This window comes from Salvelinus fontinalis, chromosome 28 (assembly GCF_029448725.1).
Source record: "Salvelinus fontinalis isolate EN_2023a chromosome 28, ASM2944872v1, whole genome shotgun sequence".
In the NCBI taxonomy this organism is placed as follows: Eukaryota; Metazoa; Chordata; class Actinopteri; order Salmoniformes; family Salmonidae; genus Salvelinus; species Salvelinus fontinalis.
The window spans coordinates 9,754,166-9,779,025 of record NC_074692.1 but is presented as its reverse complement, the minus strand read 5'-3'; the positions used below and the strand labels follow the sequence as shown (position 1 = coordinate 9,779,025).

Genomic DNA, 24,860 nt, shown 5'->3' with positions numbered 1-24,860 from the left:
TTTGGCGCAGCTAAATGTTTTATGGTCATATTCGTGGTTGACACTTAAAAGCCAAGTGGAAACGAATACATTTGTCGATAGTAGATTTTAGGCTGTCTACATGAATTAAACTTTATTTTTGAAAATACGAAAGATGCAAGTCTTATCACGTGCAAGTCTTAGTTAAAGTGGCTACAATTTATAGGTACAGTGTATGTTCAGTAGACTTAATTTCAAAATAAATCAGTATGCACGAGGGCCCATCAGAGACAGTATGGGATGTGCTTTAGCGGCAATTGCCAGATTTTTTTTTTGTATTGCACCGCCACCATGTCTCTTGCTTGACTGCAGAGTTCTTTGTAGTCTCTAGCTCTAGCTACTGGTCACCAGTGTAGCTTGGTCCGCAGACGTAAGAAGACACATGAGGTTGTTGTAGGAGCGGGAAGAAAATGGCGACGAACATCTACGAAGCTAGCTAGCACATTGAGGACTCAAAACATTCTGAGGCGCCCATTTTCTCTGTATAAACGTGTAAGTAGGCTATTCAATCTATTGCGTTAACGTTTTGGTAAATTATGCCACGTTTTGTAACGTGTAACTATTTGCATGCTAAACAATTTCAGATTTCTATGGTGGATCAAATAAAGAGGGGTTCAGATTCCACGCCCCTTGTTAATTCTTCTTCGACAAGTCACCTAACGTTAGGGCTGGGACAAATATGTTGTAAACTTAATTGGGTGGCCAAACAGTTAGTCGGATCATCTTATAACAAATGCAGCAAGTGATTTTTGGTAAATCTCTGCAGTGAGTTATCGGAGTTTGCAGTATGTTGTTTTCCAGCCAGCCGCTAATGGTCGCTATTTACTTAACGGATACACTATCGTCTGCTGAACTGTTAACGCCAGTCTACATATTTTCCTAATGTTGAAATCAGGCTCATTTTTGGGTTGAATGTAAGTTGAAAGGACGTAATTTATAGACGCTATGTTTGGGTCAAATCAAGGCTGGTCTAGACCGTTAAAAAATCTGAACCAAACATAGATGTCTATGATTGGTTCAGATTTGGACCGGACCAAAAACTAGTGGATGTGGAAATCAAGGCCGGTCCGGACTGCACAAAAAAAAGACGTCCAAAAGGCATCGGCCAGTGCTTACTGGGGTGTAGCCTACCATATCAGCCCACAATAGAATTGTATGAATGCCCATCCATGTGGTAGGCCCACCATTTGTAAAGCAGGCTGTTGCATTGGCTTTATTAGTCCAGATTCCTGTGACTGATCCGTTTGGCTATTTAAGCTCTGAATATCAGCTACCCATCTTTATCAGGAGTTATCATGACTTTATTTGCAACATGTTTACACAGCAGGAAGTGCAGAAGTGTTTTATTTTTTGCTATAACAGCTTGTCAAAAATTGACTAACTTTAAACCACTGATTATGACAATGGGGTGAAACTCCTGGACAGCAGTTGTGATTGTCCATTCCATAGTCTCCATTTTACTTTGACCTGGCCTGCTTTTAGGGTAATTTTTTTAGGATAGTTTGTTACATGACAACACATTTGTTTTTGTTGGATTGGGCACCATTTAGGTTAGGCTATTTGGTCAGAGAAACTTGCATGGTTTAAAAGGTGTTCATTAGGGATGCACAATATATCGGTGAACACATCGGAATTGGACGATATTAGCTAAAAATGCCAACATCGGTATCGGCCCGATGTCTAGTTTAACGCTGATGTGAAAAACCAATGTCAAAGCTGATGTGCATACCTATATAACGTAGGTACATGACGTTATGACGCCATGTAAGATTTTGCGCTACACCTGCAACACAGCATTCCTTACCTAGCCCACAATGTCTGCTGTGTGAATCAAGCAGTCAACAAGTCGAGCAGTCATTTGAAAGAGTAACAAAATTTCAGCGAGACAACTCAAAGGCGAAATTCATTAACGCCAAGATAATGGAATTCATTGCCCTTGACAATCAACCGTTCTCTGTCGTGGGTGATGTTGGCTTTCGCAACTGGTTGAGCACCGGTACACACTAACGTTACCAAGTGCGCTATTGTTCAGATGTTTCCCAACCGGAGTTACACAGTAATAGTGCCACTGCTATTAGCTTCATGACATACTATGGAACGCCGTTTGGATCTTTGCGTGCCAAAAAAGATACACGTCAAATAAGCATATAATTTGACGGGTCAAATAACACAGATCTATTATAGAATGTTGTGTGTTCTGAATTTGCACGTGCAAGGCAAGCGCCACAAAAACTATCAGTAGCACTGTCAAAGCTGTACAAAAAAGTCTGCAAACACCGGCCACGAACGATGTGTTTACAATAATAAAGCATTATTGGTAATAAAGCATTATTTGTTCAACCACAACTTCTGGGGTAGCTAGCTGGCTTTAGCTTGGTATCTAGCTAGCGCAAATACAACCAGCCTCAAAAAAACAATGACCAGTAGAAACTGCAGTCATTTTCACTATTCTTAGCAATGATTTAGGAATCCTTGTAAGTATTTGCTAGGTAGCCACTTGTTGTTCGCCTATTGAAACTGAACTTCAGTTCATTAAAATCAATAGCTAGGCAGCTACTTAACCCTGTTGCCCAAAGCAAAAGTTATAAGCAGCCAGCTAGCTTCATCTGGCTGGTGAAGCTCGATCTGACTGGGTTATGTGTTGTGAAGCAAGCCACAATAAGGATTAGGCACAATAGTGGAATTTGCGGTTTTCCTTCAAAATAAAAGTACCTATTTGAAAGTGATGCAGAAGGTTACAATTGGTGAAATCATGCCATATTTAGACTAGATAATGTTAAACAAGGTTGAAATGTGAAGCAATGAAATGGGGTATCAGTCTACTCCGTGACACCCACAGAACACAACTGTGAAGAGTTTATGCAAATTTTAGCGTTGTAGCTTTTATTGCTGGACTGTGTGAAATCACCTCCCCAGTCAGCCTATTGTGTGTATTGACATTCATATTGCACTGTACAGCTTTACCTTAGGATTGGGGATCAATGAAATGTGGTAACAGTCTACTCAATACCCAATATATTTTCCCCCCAACATTCTCCTCGGAGTTATCAGACTCCAAAACATCCACGCAGTATTGTTTTCTTCTAGAATACTGTTCAATACACATAGGTGGACAATAAATGTGTCTCATTTCAGTTGTTTGAGTCCCGCAATAAGAGCTACAATGCTAATGTTCTCCGGGTGTCACGGAGTAGACTGAAACACCATGTAATTGATCCACAATCCATAGGTAAGGCTGTACTCTAAAATAAGTATGGCCCCAATACAATTCTGAAGTATAATACATCCAGTGTGATTTCAACAGATATTTGTCAAATTAACAAATTATTGTCTTTTGTTGATTCTATATAACAACATCCCAACCTCATTTAGCTATTAAATTAAGGCATACTTCTACTATATGTATACATTTGCATCACTGTCAATGTCATACTTTTATTTTGAAGGCAAACCGCAAAGTCCACTATTGTGAATAATCCTTATTTTGGCTAGCTTCACAAAGATGGTTCCGACCACCATTAATCAAATTAAAACTGTCATATAAATGAGGGTTATTTTAGATGATGACACCTAGCTATGTAGTTAGCTAGCTAACTATAGCTACTGAAACAGATTGTCGTTTTGCTATGTTTTTGGGGAAGAACATTGTTTGCATCCATAAGATAGCTAGCTTTTTTTTAATGACCAGCACTGTAGGCGCACGAGACAACTTTACCAGCATCATAGCATACGTATCGATGAATCGTTGTGACATGAAATACGAGTGATAGTGTAATCAATGTGTAATAACTACTTTTAAAATTAATGAACGCATTAAATTATTATGTGACGTGCAGTCATATTCAGGTCCTGTTTTGTCAACAAGCTTATGTGACACGTTAAATAGTGTTATTTGGTATCTTTTTTGACATGCAAAGACCCAAACGGCGTTCCATAGAAATCCTAGTTGAGAATGAAACATATGAACAACGAAACAGCACCGCAAGTAAGTGAAAGAAATAGGTTTTGATTATGTTTTACTGGTAATAGGGACATATGTAAAAATGCCAACAAAATAACTTTATGGTCAGTGTGGTGTTTGTGTGTGTGTGTGTGCGTAACCTTTATTTAACTAGGCAAGTCAGATAAAGAACAAATTCTTATTTACAATGACGGCCTACCCCGGCCAAACCCGAACGACACTGTGCCAATTGTGCGCCGCCCTATGGGACTCCCAATCACGGCCGGATGTGATACAGCCTGGATTCGAACCAGGGACTATAGTGACGCCTCTTAGACCCCTACGTCCATGTGTGTTAACTGTTTAACTGTACTAGAATTCTTAAAAGGCCGCTAACATTTTAAACATCGGTTATCGTTTTTCTGGCAAGGAAATATCAGATATCGTTATCGGCCAAAAATGTCATGTCGGTGCATCACTAGTGTCCATCTCATTACATTGTCATACATTTTATCTCTGCCTGTAGGCTACAGAAAAGGCCACATACTCTTTCTACCATATCCTATATCTGCTACATGATTTATTTGATTGAACGTTGGTGGAGCGTCTCAGCAATGCATCTCTCCAACAGCACCCTGTAGAGGCGCACTGGGAATGGATAAGCAAAATATGGTTTTCACATTCCTAATGTCTCCGATTTATGAAATGGATGGTTGGGTAAAAATAGTTCACTGCAAACATGGTTACATTTAAAGATATTGTGGCACACCCCTTAAACTCAAAATGCAGAATAATGCCTGGCTGGAAAGGGGATGGGTCAGTGTGCTCTGAATAAGCTCATGTAACCCAATAGTGGAAGCTCTGATATACTGTAGCAAAAATGTGGAATACAAGTAGTCAGTTGTCTGCCCTACATACATAAACAAACAGCATTAGGATGTTTTAATGCATCTTGGAAATGTATACCTGTAAACACAGAGATACAATAGGAAGACATTTTAAACTATGAATATTTATGAATGTAAGCTTTACTTTTTGGTAGCTGATTAATAGACAACTTTCCAAGTCAAATTTGCTTTCATTCTGTGCTGTATGAGCCTCCCTGACAAAAAATACATACTGTTACATGCACACCACACCGTCCGCGTTGCGTGCACGAGCATAGCCAAATAAATGTACCCCTACATGTTATTCAATCATAACATCCAAACGTCTTGCGTGCTTCAACGGACGTCTGACAGGGATGCAAACTAGTCACCTTTTGGCGAAATTCGCTGTTTTCAATCCAAAATAGGTGAACTACGTGATTCGTGTAGATCCGATGAGAGGGGGGGCTTTGGCGCGATACTGGCTGTTTCAAGGCACCAATCCTTCACATAACAGAATGCAGCACGCGACTGAAGTGAGAAGAGACAACCAACTTGTTTACAGCATCAGCATGCGCTCTGGAAAGGCAGCTTGCCAGTTAACTTACAGCAGCGCGTCCCCTGAACGAACTTCATGAGCTGTAACTGAAAAATAACTGGCATTTGGAAAGTTTGAGGTGAGGGGAAAAAGTGTGGAGGAACAAGTAGTGTTATGAATCTTGCTGGCTGGATCGAATTCTCCGTTAGCTAGCCAGAGAAATGTTGAGCAACATTAGCCAACTTGTCTGATCAATTTATTGAGTTCATGAAAATTAGCTGGCTATTAAAGACAGACAGCTAACATTAGAACATCAGATGAGCTAACATTAGTAACCTAACCAATTCGCTATAGTGTTAACTGGTATACGACTCCTTGCCGTTCCTCAAGTTATAACGCTTTGGTCGCTTACTGGACCCTGGTAATCTGTGAAATGTTAACAGATAGTGGTTAGCTAGTTAACTAATGTTTTCCCTTTACAGTATGTGATTAACTTTCAGAATGAGAGACTTAGGTGAAAATGAGGTGTTGCTTGTTAAACAAGTGTAGCTGGAGCTGGGCCTGGCTTAAGCTGGATGCCACTATAGAGGTGAAAGGAACACCACACACTTTCTCACTTTTTCAATAGTGGATAAAAAGGGGTATGCCAGGTGTACTCTGCATGAAAGAGATCAATTATGCCAACAAACGGTATCATGCACTGCTGCCACATTGTAGAACAGATGTCCACAGGCAGAAAGTGTACAATGTAATAATGTGCAGTGTATCCCAAAGATATTGATTTTGTTGTGTTGAATTTGGCAGTAACACGTGTGGGTGAGTGAGGGGGGATTATAACATGTTTTACTCAGTGAATGTTATTTTTGCACACATGTAGCCCTGTGCACTTGATCAATGCTATAATAGAGCAAAAATAGAATGCCTGTCTGTTTCATTCTATTTCTACTTTAAGATGTTTTTTTCCTAAGTGCAATATTTAGATGTGTGTGTGTGGTCACAAGCGTTCTATTATAAAGGCTGTCATGGCTAACTGCAATATTAGTGTGTTGTTTTTTCTCAAGAGTGTAATTCGCAGTAAAGTCTAGACAACAAATAACATTGGATTGCTTTCTTTACATTTTTTAGCTGTGAGTTAGGTTCACATCAACCACTTTTTATTTTACACACGCAGACTGATCATGTAGATCATATTCTTTGTTGTTTAATTGGTTAAAACCTGCATTTCCCCCTAGCAGGGATTTTTTTTGCAAGTTTCAGTGCAACTCTCACCAGTTGGCATCCCTGTCTGCGTAGCCGGGCGCTAAAATACAACTTGGCTCTATTTTAGACGCTTGTAGTGCTGCAAGTCCCGTCTCTCCCATCTCCTCATTGGTTTTTAGAAGCATATACCCACGGGGGTGATTGAGAGATGAACGGGGTCCACAGTCCAGTTGGTTGCCGTAATGCACCTTAAAGCTTGTTGCCAACCGCCATATAAAATCCACAGATGAAGAAGACTGAAGTAGGAGAGATTACTAGAAACCAACTAGGTTTCTCCCTTTTATTTGTGGATTAATTGTAGAGAACACACGATTTTGTGTGGCTTAAAATGGGTCGGTATAATACAAAGATCCAGCAAAAAATAGGACCTTGTACATTTCAAATAAAATAACAACCCAATGTTTATATTCCAGGGCAAATTAGCTAGTAACAGCAAGCTAGCTAGCTAAATGTCCATGAATGAATGTCACATATGTGTTTCGACTTGTCCCCAAATGTATATAGTTGGTTCAGATTTTTTTTTGATATTTCAACCTGCGTGTCCTGGTCGCGTCTGGTCGGGATAGACAAAGTCAACATGCGCACGATGGCGGACGCACGCGCGGTACCGGTTTTGCCAGCATGTTTTTTTTAAATGATGAGTCTATTGTAATCAGCTCGATGGAAAACAAGTGGGCTCAGGCTTCGGAATTCAATTTTTTGGGGGGGTCCAAGGTTCCTTGAAGGATTTTGTATCTTTAGGCCCTACTCTTGTAATTAAGACCGGGACCACCACAGACTCTCTTTGGGTTCACCATGGGTTTTGCCTCAAATCCAATATGGCTGTCATATTACCATTTGAAGGTTAAATCACATGTAAATATGCATTTTGTAGGCTTTTTTTCTGAATTGTGTACAACGCTTATGCCCATTCTGAATCCAAAATGGCCAACATGATGATTATACCTTCGACTGCCTATAAGTTGCCCTTGTTTATTTTGTTATTAGACTTTAACAGAGGCACTGCCATGCATCTGTTGTGCTTGAATAGCTGAAGCTAAATAAGTTTTCAATGTGTGTTCGTTTAAATCTCATTCACCCACTCTCCGAGGGTGTCTTAGCCTCGCCGAGTCCCCAGCATCCGGATGTTCCGGTTTTCAGGGGAAATGGAAAGAGAGCCTGTGACACAACTTCCGCTTTTGGATGTTAACAAGGATACACTCCATCTTAACTCCTCTTCCACATTTACTGGATTGGTTGAACAGTGTAGAAGAGAACCCCCCCCCCCCCCCCCCCCCCCCCCACGGCAGTTTTTATCCTCGTCAAGACCAGTATGTAAGGGATCTAGTTTCAGGTGTTTCTTTTACGCCTGCTACGTAAGGTTGAGGTGTGTATAATACATGTGTGACGTACTGTAGGACATATATACTAAACCAAAATATAAACGCAACATGCAACAATTTCTTAAGATTTTAGTGAGTGCAGTTCATATAAGGAAATCAGTCAATTAAAATTCATTCACTAATCTATGGATTTCACGTGACTGAAAATACAGATATACATCTGTTGGTCACAGATACATAAAACAATTAAAAGGGCTTCAGGATCTTGTCAAGGTATCTCTTTGAATTCAAATTGCCATCGATTAAATGCAATTGTGTTCGTTATCCATAGCTTATGCCTGCCCATAACCCCACTGCCACCATGGGGCACTTTGTTCACAATGTTGACATCAGCAAACCGCTCGCCCACACGACTCCATACACGTGGTCTGCGGTTGTCAGGCCGACTGGACGTACTGCCAAATTCTCTAAAACAATGTTGGAGGCAGGTTATGGTAGAGAAATTAAAATTACATTTTCTCGCAACAGCTCTGGCGAACATTCCTGAATGCCAATTGCACTCTCCCTCAACTTGAGACATCTAAGCATTCCGAGAGGCACTGCATCGCAGTGCTGAGGTGCCACTACAGTCTCTTGTTCGATCCTAGGCTGTTTCACCGCCGGCCGTGACCGGGAGCCCCATGGGGTGGCGCACAATTGGCCCAGCATCATCCGGGTTAGGGGAGGCTTAGATGTCTCTTGCTTAAAATCATAGGCCCACCCACTGGGGAGCCAGGCCCAGCCAATCAGAACTCGTTTTTCCCTACAAAAGGGCTTTATCACAGACATAAATAATCCTCAATTTCATAAGCTGCCTGGCTGATCTCAGACGATCCCTCAGGTAAAGAAGCCGGATGTAGAGGTCCTGGGCTGCTCTGTGGTTGTGAGGCCGGTTGGACGTACAGCCAAATTCTTTAAAACAACATTGGAGACGGCTTATGGTAGAGAAATTAACATTAAATGATCTGTCAACAGCTATGATGGACATTCCTGCAGTCTGCATTCCCAATTGCCCACTCCTTCAACTTGTGGCATTGTCAAATATAATTTAATTGTCAAATGCTCCAAATACAACAGGTGTAGACTTTACCGTGAAATGCTTACTTTACAAGCCCTTAACCAACAATGCAGTTAAGAAAATATTTACTAAATAAATTAAAGAAAAGAGGAAAAAAACGAACATAATAAAATAACAATGAGGGGGGGTACCGAGTCAATGTGCACGGGTACAGGTTAGTTGAGGTAATTTTAACATGTAGGTAGGGGTAAAGTGACTATGCATAGATAATAAACAGTGAGAAGCAGCGTGGGGGGGGGGGGTCAATGCAAATAGTCTGGGTGGCCATTTGATTCAGCAGTCTTATGGCTTGGGGGTAGATGCTGTTAAGGAGCCTTTTGGACCTAGACTTGGCGCTCCGGTACCGCTTGCCGTGCGGTAGCAGAGAGAACAGTCTATGACTTGGGTGACTGGAATCTTTGACTGTCAGGTTGGGATGGCAGGAAGCTTGGCCCCAGTGATGTACTGGGCCGTACGCACTACCCTCTGTAGTTGTTTTGTGACAACTGCACATTTTAGAGCTGCCTTTTATTGTCCCAAGCACAAGGTGCACCTGTGTAATGATCATGCTGCTTAATCAGCTTCTTGATATGCCACACCTGTCAGGTGGATAGATTATCTTGGCAAAGGAGAAATGCTCTCTAACAGGGATGTAAACAAATTTGAGAGAGAGACGCTTTTTGTGCGTATGGAAAATGTCTGGTATATTTTAATTTGGCTTATGAAACATGGGACCAACACTTTACATGTTGGGCTTCATATTTTTCTTCGGTATAATATTTCTACTTGTACTTTATATTTTAGTTAAACTGTTTATACACACCACATTTATTTATATACTGGATTCTTGACATGGCTCACTGTTATATTTACTGCTGTTCATATCATTCTTTGTATATCTTGCGTAAATTCTTCCAGTTTACATACGTATAGTTTGCATTTGGATTACTGTTACTGTGCTATTTGGGTTGTTTTTGGGTTGTTTTTTGTACTTTGACATTTTACTGCATTGTTTGGAGCTACTAGCTAGTAACAAGCATATCGCTGCACAGCAAGGGACATGATCCAGGAACTATGCAGGACTTTCATAGAGTATTTAGACTGTGGTTTCCTCCTTTACCAACTTTAAAGCTGGAATCCTTAATGGTGAAACTGCTATGTCTGTTTGCGATATTACAATAACAAAGACGTTACTGCAAACAACGAACACAGTTTTTTTTTGTCCTTTGGTCATTTTGTACGCGCGATAGAACAGCATAATGTGGATTGCAAAAAAAATGCGCCACCTTGCGCAACGCTCCTCACCCCTGCTTCGTCAACAAAACAATAACAGCGGTGGGGATACGGACAGTGGTGCTGTTTCCCTTACTGCGGATTGCATACTCGCAAACTTTTGCTTAGACCCAAGGTTTAGGCCTTTGGTCTAAAATGGCTAGCTGAAAGCTTTTCTCAGGTAAACCTGGCAAAATGATCCATTATGCTAAGTACCACCAGCTGAGCAGCATGATTATATCCAATAACAAATCAACCTATTACAGATCTAACACAATATAGCAACCCTCCAATCACATTTGTTAAACAGGTCAACTTGTCCACCAGGGGGAGATTCTAAAACCTTCAAGGTTTACTTCCTTGTTCTAACAAGTGGAGTGCCGCCATTGCGTAATGCAGGTGACCTTACACAAAATCCAAAAGGCACGTTTTCACATATGACCAAATTCCATGTTTTTGCTTACCGTTTCACTTGCATCCATGTGCTTTTAAGAAGGGGGGAAAAAACATGGATTAAACGTTTACATTTGTAGTTACATCGAGGAAGAAAATAAAAAGTTGACAATGATGGTCTTGTCAAATGGCTGTATTTTTATCCCTGCTACTATCACTGACTGGTGGTGCAGCCCACAAGTAAGTTTTAAAGGGATAATACTGCTAGATTCTGGCGTTTTTGTTTTATTTACCCAGAGTCCGATGAACTCATGGATACCATTTTTATGTCTCTGCGTGCAGTATGAAGGAAGTTAGCGGTAGTTTCGCAAGCCAGGGCTAACTAGCGCAATGATTGCAAGTCTACAGTTACGGTTTACCTTTTTAAAGGCGGAAACTGACGCCACTGCAGTCTGAATGCAGCATGTTTAATGTACCAGCTCGCCGATTGAGCTTATTTTTTATTTGACCTTTATTTAACTAGACAAGTCAGTTAAGAAGAAATTATTATTTACAATGACAGCCTAGGAACAGTGGGTTAACTGCCTTGTTCAGGGGCAGAACGACAGATTTTTACCTTGTCAGCTCAGGGATTCGATCCAGCAACCTTTCGGTTACTGGCCCAACGCTCTAACCACTAGTTGTGCGAGCTGATGTACAATGTGCGTCCAGACGATACGATAGGGGATCCGTCAAAAGACGGGTAAATAGAGACCACTAGTGGCTGTCCAGGCTGGTTATGAGGGGTGAACCAATGGTGTAGCTATGTACAGTGCCTTCGGAAAGTATTCATACCCTTTGACTTATTCCACATTCAAAATGGATTAAAATAGATTTTTCTCTCTCCCATCTACACACAATACCCCATAATGACAAAGTGAAAACATGCATTTAGAAATTGTAGCAAATTTATTGAAAATGAAATGCAGATATATGAAATTTATGCAAGTATTCACACCCCAGAGTCAATACTTTGTAGAAGCACCTTTAGCAGTGATTACAACTTTGAGTCGTCTTGGGTATGTCTATCAACTTTGCACATCTGGATTTGGGGATTTTCTCCCATACTTCCTTGCAGATTTTCTCAAGCACTGTTCCGTTAGATGGTGAGCGGCTGTGAACAGTCTTTCCACAGATTTTCGATGGGATTCAAGTCTGGGCTTTGGCTGGGACACTCAAGGACTTTCACATTCTTGTTCTGAAGCCATTCCAGCATTGCTTTGGCTGTATGCTTGGGGTCATTGTCCTGTTGGAACATTAATCTTCACCCCAGTCTAAGGATGTGTGTGCTCTCAAGCAGGTTCTCATCAAGGATTTGCCTGTATTTGGCTCCATTCATTGTTCCCTCTATCCTTACCAGTCTCCCAGTCCCTGCTTCTGAAAAGCATCACCTGAAAAGCCTCCACCATGCTTCATGGTAGGAATGGTATTAGTTGGGTGATGAGCTGTGCATGATTTTCTCCAGACATAGTGCTTTGCATTCAGGCCAAAGAGTTCAATTTGTCTCATCAGACCATGGAATCTTTTGTCTTATGCTCTGTCTTTCACGTGCACTTTTGCAAAACTCCAGGTGTGCTGTCATGTGCTTCCGTCTGGCCACTATCCCACAAAGCCTAGATTGTTGAAGTGCTTTTCCTTCTGACAGGTTCTCGCATCTCAGTCAAGGAACGCTGTAGTTCTGTCAGAATGGTCATGGGCCCTTCTTGCCCGGTTGCTCAATTTGTTCGGACGGCCAGCTCTAGGAGGCTTCGGGACAAATCTCTGAATGTCCTTGAGTTGCCTAGCCAGAGCCTGCATTTGAACCTGATCGAACATCTACGGAGAGACCTGAAAATAGCTGTGCAGCGACGCTCCCCATTCAACCTGACAGAGCTTGAGAGGATCTGCAGAGAAGAATGGGAGAAACTCCCCAAATACAGGTGTGCCAAGCTTGTGGCATCATACCCAAGAAGACTCGAGTCTGTAATCTCTGCCAAAGGTGCTTCAACAAAGTACAATAAAGTTTGATTTGAGTAAAGGGTCTGAATACTTATGTAAATGTAATATTTTAATAAATTTTTTATGTTAAGTATATTTGCTAAAATTTTAAATAACCTGTTTTTGCTTTGTCATGATGGGGTATTCTGTGTAGCTTGATGTGCGGAAAAATAATATTTCATCCTGTACATGAGATTATTATAGATGAGAGTGAGATTATTTTTATTTGTCAAACAGCAGCCAAGCATCTATCATGTCACCAGAATAAGACACTCAATATTAATTGGAAAGGAGCATCAAGCTCATCATAGTGCATTTTCATATCAATTGATTTAATCTGTAGCCTAATAAACTGCATGCTTTCCCGAGTCGTAGTGGGAGGACCACACATGTCATCACTTGACTCCAAGTTTACTTCAATATGATGATTATTTTATCAATATTTGCGCATAAAGGCGTTTCCAGCACCATTTCTCGGTAATTCATTTAAAAATGTTTGGATGGAAACCTGGTTACTGTTATTAAATTATTATGCTGCCCAACAGGTTTCTCTCCTGTTTGTCAGTGATTCTCTGGGATCAAGAATCTCACAGAGCCAGGGGAGATGGCGGAAGGTATGACTTGTTCTTATACCATAATACAAGTTGTAAACAGGAGAATGGTGAACTTTATCACCTGATGTTTTTAGCTGCTTAGTTGGTCTGGTAATGCTTAGGTGCATGGCACATTTAGTCATTAATATCTGATGATACACATTTTTATTCTGCAGTTGTATAGTATTTTCAATCATTATTAAGATATTTTATACTCCCACAGATTCCGGACGCCTCGACAAGTCTGACCAAATGACCCAAGGTCAACCAGGCTCTCAACAATCCATGTCTCTAAGTCAGTCATTCCAGTGTAACCATTGTGTCCTCCTCTTCAAATCAAAGTATTTCCTCCTTGAACACATGAAGAAGGTGCATGGCGTTGATGTGGATCCTTCACAAAGTGAAGGGAGTTCTACTCCCTCAGAGAGTTCCACGCCACCTCACAGTAGCACTCGCTACAACAGTTCAAAAAAGGATTTCTCTTGCCGGCATTGTGTGTTTACGTCTTCCAGTTGGACAGTTATTATCAAACATGAAAAAACATATCACAAGGTGCCGGTGAGGGGTCCTGGTAAGGGCGGCACCTTGAAAACACAGAGACGCTATTTAAGGGGCAAGCTTCTCAATGCCAAAGTGTCACTTCCAGGTAAGAAGAATCACAAAAATGTGTCAGCACTCCAACGCAAAAAAAGGGACGTGGGGAGAGTGAATTCCAAGTCTACCTTAAAAACCATAAACATTCCTAGCTCTAGCTTATTGTTGAAGAACCTGCAAACTCAAGTGGGATCCTCAGGAAATTGTTCTAAATTCAGAGTCGTACCTGGAAGTTCAGAACGTGAGTCATCTTTAAATTCCTTGCAACTGAAGATGTCCACCCTCCCAAGGCCATCACGTACGCGTGATGTGACCGTCATGTCAGATGCGCCTTTCCATAGCTATGACCAAGACGATGGTAAAGGTGTTTCTAAAGTAACTGACGAGAGATTTAATTCAGAAAGTGAACAGATGGGCTCTCACTGCTGCTCGCTCTGCAACTTCTCTGCGACTTGGTTGGAAGATCTTCACACTCACCAGCGAAGTAAGCACAGTTACCTTTTTTACAGCATGGGGTCAAGTCTGCTGGACAAAACGGTGACCGAACAGCGGAATCTCAAACCTGAAACGTATAATGGAATGTCACTGACAGCGCCATTAGCTAAAACGACTAAGAAGAGAACGCATGATGACACCCCTTTAAGTCCCGCTAAGAAAAATATCAAAACAAGCCCCGAAAGTACAGTCATCCAAAGTAAGCTATCAGGGGGCACTGCTTTCACCTTTGAGGTTAGCGAGGATGAAGAGGAGGGAAATGCCTGGAGAACTGAACTAGATGCCTCAGGAAATGAAATGGAAGATCAGTTGGCAAATGGAGAAAGCAGGGACAACCCAAAACAACTTTATCTTTGCAAACACTGTGACTACAGTCACAAGTCATCTCGCAGTGTGAGCACCCATTACCAGAGAATGCACCCTTACATCAGGTATGACTTTCAGTACATCATGAATCCAGATGATTGGTCTGCCACCTTCCGTTGCTTGGAGTGTCCTGTTGAATTTGCCGCCCCTGATGAACTTAAGCAGCACTATAGGGATCATCACCCAGAAGCTCCAAATGTGTTTATGATGCGATCAGATCAGCTTGATCTGGTGTACAAGTGCTTTGCCTGCCCATTCACAATTTCTAATGGCAAGTACTTGAAACCCCATTACAGAAACAAGCATCCAAAACTGAAAATGAGCAATCCCTTAATGTACTGCAGTTTTACTACCAAGCCCTCTGAACATGAACCCTCTAAATCACAACATTTAGGGCAAACCTCCAGCCTAAAGAATGCAGAGGTTGTCTCTCCTGAGAAGTCTCCGACCACACATAAAGAAACTGTTAATATCACCCATACACCCTCAAAAGCATTTTCCGCTTCCATGGGAGTGGATGTGGAACTGTACCACTGCAAACATTGTGTATTCAGCAATAAGTCAGTGGTTGTCATGCTTGTCCACTACCAAAAAAGCCATCCGAAGGCAGGATTGACAATTGACAGCATAAAACAAGCATCTCTTGCCACTTCCAGGAAACCTAAGGAGGAAACACAGGTGTCTCCTGAAAATATGGTTTTGGAGCCATTCAAACTCCCAGAAGTTAAGTCCCCCAACATTTCCCTCTCCAGACCAGATGTTACACAGGAAGATGCAGAGAACATGTTTTTCTGCCAGGATTGCAACTATGGCAACCTCACAGTGAGGGGGGTGTTGAATCACCAAAGGTCAAGACACCGTGATCTCAAGGCTTCTGTTGAGCAGATACACCTCCATACTGCTGAGGTTCGAAGTCAATGTAAAACATCACAGGGCATCGTAATAGTCTCACCTAGCACTCCCCTCCAAAATGATGTTGCACAGGAAGACGTTTTAAAGCCATTCAAACTTCCAGAAGTTAAGTCTCTGAACACATCCCCTCCCATATCCAATGTTTCACAGGCAGATGTTGAGAGTCCATATTTCTGCCAGTTTTGTGACTATTGCAACCCCACAGTGAGAGGCATTATGAATCATCAGAAGTTAAGACACAGTACTCGTAAGTCAACTGCTGAAAGTATAATCAAACATACTGCTGTGATTCGTAGCAGCCACAATGCGAGAGTGGTTTTGAATCATCAGATGTCATCTCATAGTCATCTCAAGGTGGCTGCTGATAATGTCGTCAAACATACTGCTGAGGTTCATGGTCAATGTGAAAAGCCTCAGTTTACTGGATTTGACTCATCTAACTCCTCTTTAAAATCCACTGTTGAGAATGAGGTAGCTGACTTATTTTTTTGCCAGTACTGCAACTATGGCAACCCCAGTGTTGCAGGGGTTTTGAATCATCAGAAATTAAGACATCGCTGTCTTCAGATATCCACTAATCAGATTCTTCAATATACATCTGAGCTTCGTAGTCAACAATCTACATCTCAGTCTGCTGGATTTGGGGCCCCTAACTCCTCTCTCCTCAGATCTGATGTTGGGAATGAGGCAGGTAACTTGTTTTTCTGCCAGTTTTGCAACTATGGAGATCCCTTAATGAGCGGGATTTTTAATCATCAGAAGAGAAGACACGGTCAACTCAAAACAACTCCTGATGACATCTTCAGGCATACTGCTGAGGTTCGAGGACAAATGAAAACATCAGAAGAGTCTAAAAGAGTCAACTCAATGAACTCTTCTCACATCTTACCTCTTCCTCTTGTGACAGAAGAGGCTGTGTTATTCTGTCAGCTTTGCAACTATAGCAATCCAACCATGAGTGGGGTTATGGATCATCAAAGGAAAAGACACCCTGATCTTAAGGCAACTCATAAACAAATTCTTGAATATACTGCTGCAATGATTTTGGCCCAATCTGGCAAATCACCTCACTCATCATTCTTAACGTCTGAGATTTTCCAAGAAGAATTAGAGAAGTTCTTCTGCCAGTATTGTGACTATAGCAATTCTACAGTAAGGGGGATTTTGAATCATCAAAATAAAATGCATGGTGATCTCGAAACAAACGCTGCGCAGATCTTAAGGCATACTGTTGTGGTTCAAGGGCAAACCAAACAATCTCAGTCAAAAGCAGTCCACTCACCCAACTCTCCTCACATCTTGTCTCGTCCTCTTTTGAAGGACGAGGTTGAAGACATGTTTTTCTGTCAGATTTGCAACTATAGCAATCAAACAGTGGTAGGGGTTTTGAATCATCAAAGGAAAAGACACCTTGATATGAAACTAACTGCTAAGCAAATCCTTGAATATACTGCTACGGTTATGGGCAAATCCCAGTCAGTACGAGAAGACACACTTAACTCATCCCAAGAAGAAGAGGGGAAGTTGTTTTACTGCCAGCATTGTGACTATGACAATCCCACAGTTAGGGGTGTTTTGAATCATCAGAAATTAAGACATAGTGATCTGCCGGCTACTGCGGATCAAGTTGTCCGGTATACTACCATTGTTCGCAGCCCCCCCAAAAAAGTAATAGCCCAACAACCTAAAAAGTCCTCCATGAAAGCTTCACAATCTCGCACGCAGAAAGCTGCACCGCTCAGGTCCTTAAAATGCCGCAAATGCTCTTATATAACTCCCCATATATATCTTTTGAAAAGGCATCTGAGGAATAACCACCAAGAGAAAGCCCCAATCACAACAATTATGCGTTGGGCTTACCAAGATGGCCATTTACAAGCAGGTTATCATTGCGAGTGGTGTGTTTGTTCACACACTGAAGCGAAGGGACTCCTCCGGCACTACCGGCAACGTCATCCAGATAAAAATACTGGACTTGAGTCCATCATCCTGAGGTTACATGTTGGCCCTAAGACTTCTCGATCTAAAAAAATTAAGCCTAACACAGAGCGCAGTGTTAAACATGAAAATATTACCCTCAGGTTTGGGGAAGTTCCGAAGACCTCCCCATCTTTTCAGTCCGGAGAAGGTGACACAAAAGTCTATCCATGCCGAGCATGTTCCTTTAAGGCTACTTCAATGGGGGGTATCGGCAGCCACTACCGTGTAGTTCATCCATGGTCTGTCAAGGAAGATGGATCTGTGTTAGATGTCATTAGTAGTAGGCAGACCCAAGAGCCAGGGGTCCATGAAGAACAAGCTGTTCCTGAAACCTCGAGGTCAAGCGAGACACATATATGCCCTGTCTGTTCAGGAGAGTTCAACACCCTCCATGGTATGTTTACTCATTGTGGAAAGAAACATCCAGAATATGATATGAAGGTCCATGAACAGCCTGATGTTCATGAAACCTCAAAGCCAAGCCAGCGATGTAGGTGCCCTGTCTGTTCCGGAGAGTTCAACACCCTCCATGGTATGTTAACTCATTGTGGAAAGAAACATCCAGAATATGATCCATCAGCTTGTGAAAAGGAACCTGAATCTAGTACAGGTGATGGGACTCTGGTATTCAAGTGTTCAATCTGTCCGTATGTGAACTCTCGCGCTCATGGTGTTCTAACTCACTGCCAGATGAGGCATCCAGCCACCAAAGCCAGAACTGAGAGACTTGAACAAGAAATTGTACACTTCAGTGACCCAGATGAATGTGTGAAAGTCCGATTGGGTAAGAAGATAGGATTGGCAGGCTTCCAGTGCAATATGTGTCCAGTCATCCATGCAAAATTCAAGAAGTTGAAAGCTCACTATGAGATGGATCACAAACGATCTGCCTCCAATATGTTCAAACCGACCTTGAAACAATCCGCTGCCATTAAAAAACAGCTGCTCTCCAAATATAGAGGCTCCCAGACCTCAATTGCCCAAGCTGCCATTTTAAAAAATAGGAAATCCGTCATAGTCAAGTGCCACCTTTGCAAGTACTTTTGCACCACTAAAAAGGGTCTTGCCCGCCATCTTCGCATTAACCACAGTACAGTGGCTCCAATTGAGGACAAAGAGTTTTCCTACAAGTGTGCACTGTGCTCGTATACGACTTTGATTTGTAAGTACCTTGCAGCCCACTATAGGAGGCAACATGACAATGCCGCTTTCAACAACCACTTTGTTCCAGCATTCAGACCTCACCGCATTCCTCCAACCTCACCACACCATAAGGCTTCTTTGAGTCAGGAACCCAAATCACCTGGTGAGAAGAGAAACTGTTCTCTCTGTTTTTTCCAATGTCTTAGTGAAAAAGGCATGGTCTCCCATTATGTAATTTGCCATCCAGGAGTCTCTCACAGCATGCAGAAATCTAGCGAACACCGACCGATTAACACACTGCACTCTCCCCCCAAGCCCAGAAATCGTCACGGGCAACAGAAACCTGTCTGCAAGTTATTTGATCCACAATGTGAGAAAGGCAGTGTATTGCGTCCAGTTGAATGCAAGAAATGTGTGAAATTATTCTTCAATTCAAATCTCCTGCTAAGTATCCACTACACCAATTTCCACAATGAAGATTTCAAACGGGACTTCACTATACTTTCAAAGACTTCAGAGATTGGCACGGAGTTCTACAGATGTGGATACTGTAACCTCCAAATCCAGGGCAGTGCGGACCTCGGCTCCCATCTCGACCATCATAATGAGGAGTTTCAGACGCTGGAAAATGGACAGAAGAGGAAACGACACCTTAGTGAGCCACCAATAAAGACCAAGTCTGTTACGGTAAGTGGCACATAATGCAGTAAACTGTAAACCTTTGGGCTTGTGATTATTTGACAGATGGTAGTACTGTACAACGTTGGGAAAATACATCTGTCTTTTCCCATATGTGATTCTCAACCGTAATAATTTCTTTGTCTTTCAGCATGAAAGACAAGAACTGCCCGATGTTCTGACGGCAGCGGAATCGGACAGTCATTGGATTGTGACAAAGGTGGAATCTGTTGCAACAGGGATGGGTCCAATGGGGTCCCCTTCCCCTGTCCCGTCGACGACAGAACCAGAGGGGGGGTCAGCAGGAGAGGAGTGCAAGCACTGTGGGCGAACTTTCATGTCTTTGAAAGGTTTACGCTCACACGAGCGGAGCCATGCAGCTACGGCAGCGCTCAAACGGCTGGACAACGTACCACATCAACAGAAGCAGATGTAAGAGGAAATATATTGTATATTTACATCAGAGGAGAGTATTGATAGTATGTGATTGATTCTATCTTGTAATGTTACTTTATTAGGTACCACAATACAAGATTCTTTCTTGTTTCTATAGAACCATAAAGATTTGCTTAAACATCTGAATAAATCAATTTGTGAAATGACTGCTTGTCTGCAAATGTCTCCTCAGGTTTGACCGCCATATTAGACATCGCCCCGGGACCATCAAACCCTTCCATTGTGGGCTCTGTCGGTACAGAACTACCATCTTGAGCCTCTTGAAGAACCATCTGCTCAAAGTACATGGTGGTGAGGCAGCCTTACTAATATAACACACTGTCACTAGCCGGCTACCACCCGGCTACTCATCCCTGCACCTTAGAGGCTGCTGCCCTATATACATAGACATAGAATCACTGGCCACTTTAATAATGGAACACTAGTCACTTTAATAATGTTTACATACTGCTTTACTCATCTCATATGTATATACTGCACTCTATTCTACTGTATTTAGTCAGTGCCACTCCAACATTGCTCGTCCTAATATTTATGTATTTCTTAATTCCATTATTTTACTTTTAGATTTGTGTATTGTTAGATACTACTGCACTGTTGGAGCTAGGAACACAAGCATTACACTACACCCGCAATAACATCTGCTAAATATGTGTATGTGACCAATACAATTTGATTTGATTTGTCACTACATTTTAAAGATTCAAAAAATATCTATCTGTAAATTTGACAGAATTTGATACTGTATAAAATGTAAATTGAAATGGCAAAACCTGTGGAAAACATTTTAAAACCTGTTTCCTTTTTTAATCTGTCTTGCTGGAGTAGCTGAGTACCCATCCAAGAACCTTCCTTCCTCCGTGACCGGTAGCCAGGACAGGGAACACACCCTGGGGGCCAATGAAGAGGCCCCTAACCTGCCAGAACCTCAGGAAGGCAATCACATGTCTGATGATTCTGAGGAAACAGACTTCACTGAAAGCAAGTGCTCCCCTGTACATTCATTATTTGAATTTTAATGATTAAACTTCATGATTAAGAACCTTAACTATAAATTATCAAATGTGTTGTGCAGCATACAGACAAGACAATCAATATTTTTGAAAAACGCATAACGTTTTGCGTATTGACCCCTCAAGTATTTTGTTATGAGCACACCTCCCCTACCTTTTCTTTAAATCAGAGAAGGCATCTGCTGAGTGATTGAATATAATGGTGGTACTAATATCCCGTGTACTTTCCATTACAGAACCAGTGTACTTGGAACCCCCAGATGTCCAGCGGCAGCTCAACCACTACAGGCAGGTGGCTCAGGCCTCCAGACATCCAGCCCAACAGGCCACTGAAGATGCGTTATTCATCTGTGAATTTTGTATCTACACCTCAACACACATCAAGAGTATGCGCCGGCACTACATAAATCGGCACAATGGGAAAAGGCTGGTGAGGTGCAAGGACTGCTCCTTTTTCACGGGCTTCAGGTAATATATTATTTTCAGTGGTAGAATCTGCTCAAATGCCAATGCTTGACTTTGCTGGGTCATAGTTGGGGCTTTAGTATACACATTCCTGCTATGGATATCTAAGATTATAGAAACTAATTGAAGTGATTGAACAAGTAGCACCTGTGACGACAAAGGTTGATAAATGAACTCCCTCTTTAAAGGATCACTTCTTGGTCATCATTTTTTTAAATTATTAAGCCTCAATATGCTGTATTGCCAAATGAGTGTAACACGTTTTTCTTTGAATGCTTACATTAGGAAGAAGTTGGATATACACGTAGAGACGGCACATGCCAGTAGCGCAACAGAAGCTCCCAAGGACCTACGCTGCCCTCTCTGTCTTTACCATACCAAAAACAAAAACTGCATGATCGACCACATCATCCTCCATCGTGGTAGGTATTTTTGTGGTATTAATACAATAAATGCCATTGACTATACAAAATGATGCTTTATACATCCATGACACTCACTAGACACTTAATCTGTCTGTCTACCGTTTATTCTGTTGGATACTTATCAGTATCAAACCCGACTCTATGCTGCTGATCCTGGTTTTTATTACATGTTACAACAGAGGAGCCGGTGGCCCCGATAGAGGTGTGTCGTCCAAGGCTATCGCGATATCTCCAGGGCCTCGTGTTCCGCTGCCACAAGTGCACCTTCACCAGTTCCAGTGACGAGAAGCTGCATCTGCACATGCTCATTAAGCACGACGATATCAAGCCCTACAAATGCAGACTGTGCTACTTTGACTTCACACAGCTGAGCGAGTTGGAGGCACACCTATGCGATAAGCACCAGGTTAGTATTCTACCCTTAGGATCTGAGAGGTGTAAGCAATATGGTTGTGTATCCACTTGTTTTTTTGTTTAACTAGGCAGGTCAGTTAAGAACAAATTCTTATTTACAATGATGGCCAAACCCGTACGATGCTGGGCCAATTGTGCGCCGCCCTATGGGACTCCCAATCACGGCCGGATGTGATACAGCCTGGACTCGAACCAGGGACTGTAGTGACGCCTCTTGCACTGAGATGCAGTGCCTTAGACCGCTGCGCAACTTTTCCTCAAAGACTAGGGGGTATTTCTGTTGTATTGCTTACACCTGCACTCCCATCAGAGCTGCACAGTACCTTTGTGATCAGGGTTGTTTCTGGATGAGCCTGTGTCTCTACACATGGACAGTGGTTATGTTGACAAATAGCCAATCAAAGGTCACAACTAGTAGTATTCTTACACATTGTTTTATTAATGCTAATTCTGAAAGTTTGGTCTATAGTAAACTCTTCTCTGTTGAGTCATTTGTCCTTCTATATCTGATGTAAATGTCTTTTGACTTGTGTTGTTCTCTTGTAGGTCGTGAGGAACCATGAGCTGGTGGGACAGGTCCATCTGGAGGAACTGGAGACCAGACTGGGAAGAGTCAACCGAGAAAAGGAGAAGAAATGTGACCAGGAATTAGGAAATGAAGAAGACAAAGAAGAAATAAATGAACATGGTGAGAAACTAGGGCTGGAGGAAGAGGGGGAGAACACTGACAAGCTAAGGAACAAAGAGAAGGATGAAACCAACCACAGACATAGTGAGAAGCAGCAGGTGCTGGAGGAGGGAGAGAACATAGAGAAGCTAGGAAAAGAAGAAGAGAAAGACCAGGAAGAAACTAACAGAAGACTTAAAGAAACTCAAGGGCTTGAAGAAGGGGATACCATTGAGGAAAAAGGGTTGGAGAAAAATGGGGAGAACATTGCCCCCCAAAAATATGAATTTCAAGGATATGAGAACAAAGGAAACATAGAAGAAAAATCCATGGACTGTGAAGAGAACCAAGGGCAACAAGATGAGGTGAACAAAGATGGAGATAATGAGGTGTCAGAGAACAGTGACCAAAGCAGTGAATTCCATGAGAGCCATGATTTTAGTTGTGAGGAGAACAAGGAGGAACAATATGAAGAATGCCATGGGGAGCTCGAGCATGAGGATAAGGAGATGGTAGAGGAACAATTTATGGACTTTGAGGAAGAGAACCGAGAACCTGGAGAGATGGACATAGGAGAACAAAACAACCAATATCATGAGATGCCAGTGCTTAAAAATGAAGCCTGCAACTATCATGAAATGCCAGTGCTTGAAAATGAAGAGGGCAAAGAGGAAACACACAGGAATCCTAGTGAGAAACAGGAACATGAGGTGGTGGTGAAGAATGACAGTCTGAAACCTGAGTGCAATACGAAACAGGAGCAAGGGTCTGTAGAGGACGAAAAGTCTGAAGAAAACCCCATGAGTGACGATAAGCAAGATCATGAAAATGGCAACACATCTGCACCAAAAGGTATGTACATTTTGAAATGATGAAACTATTGACATCCAATTGATCAAACTGTTTCTGGTTCCCTGTCAGGTGTTTAACTCTGCTACTTATTCTATTATCATTCCTATTCTATGCCTCCACTACCCTGAGTATAGATGCCTCCGCTACCCTGAGGATAATTCCATCGACCAGAAATGAAAATGCGCTTTCTTGCAAGCTCTGTGGCCGAATTCTCATGAACAGCACTGACCTGGAACGACATGTGATGCGCCATGGCTTGTAACTCGGTGTGTCGGTGCAACTGATAAGGATGTGCTGACTTTTTGAGGGTGTTGCTGCTTAGAAATGCTGATTTTAACAGCAAGGAGATAATGTGAATTTCAATTGAAACGGTTGCATATGGTTTCCACCTGTAACTAGTCTTGACTGAAGAGACACTGCAGCTATTGTTGTAAAGGACAAAAAGTCTTATCCCAGAATGACAGCTGTTCACATTTCCAACGAATTAGTTTTGGTGCTTTCTTAATATTTTCATCCTGTTGTCTTTTAACATTTTTGTAATAAATGACTATCCTAGAACTATTGTTTTATAGATATTTCATTTGTGAAAACTCTTCCTTGTTTTAAGGATATTAGCTGTTCCTGAACTGTTCCTGAGGACAAAGCAATGAAAAAATCCTAGTCTCATCTAGAGAAAGAGGTGGTGTTTTTTTGTAAATACAATGGGGTCTGAAATGATTGACACCCTTGTTAAGGATTAGCAAAAATGAGTATAAAAGAAATAATTCAAATACTGAGCAATATTGTATGCAAAAAAAAAAAAGGGGAGATGTATATTTTAATACAGTACAATTGCTCAGAAACAAGTCAATATTTTTTTCAGTGGAAGCAAAAAAGCCCGCCCCATAACAGCAATGATATACCACCATATTTTACAGTAGGTATGGGGTTATTTTCTGCTCATGTATTCTCATCGGACCAAACCACCGGTTCCAATCTAAGTGACAATGCTGTTTAGCAGACTCCAGGTGTTTACATTTGTTGGATAACATGAAAATGTAGCTCTTTGGCCACAAACCCCAGTGGTGGGTTTGGTGTCCAATTAGA

The 24,860-nt window shown here is 41.8% G+C and overlaps 1 protein-coding gene across 1 annotated transcript; it reads left to right on the top strand.

Annotated features, from left to right (window-relative positions):
- Positions 1-43: 43 nt before the first annotated feature.
- Positions 44-24,332, top strand: LOC129826088 (zinc finger protein 462-like). Its single transcript, XM_055886406.1, has 11 exons — positions 44-510; positions 13,267-13,335; positions 13,538-19,491; positions 19,634-19,914; positions 20,111-20,229; positions 20,767-20,919; positions 21,188-21,419; positions 21,702-21,838; positions 22,021-22,247; positions 22,802-23,774; positions 23,909-24,332. Exons 2-11 carry the CDS (start codon positions 13,326-13,328, stop codon positions 24,034-24,036), a joined length of 8,214 nt encoding a protein of 2,737 aa, XP_055742381.1. The 5' UTR covers positions 44-510; positions 13,267-13,325; the 3' UTR covers positions 24,037-24,332.
- Positions 24,333-24,860: the final 528 nt, after the last annotated feature.

Coding starts and splice junctions, on each gene's coding strand:
- LOC129826088 (XM_055886406.1), top strand. Junction 19,492..19,633: donor TAAAGACCAAGTCTGTTACG/GTAAGTGGCACA, acceptor TTTGTCTTTCAG/CATGAAAGACAAGAACTGCC. Junction 21,420..21,701: donor TCCTTTTTCACGGGCTTCAG/GTAATATATTAT, acceptor TGCTTACATTAG/GAAGAAGTTGGATATACACG.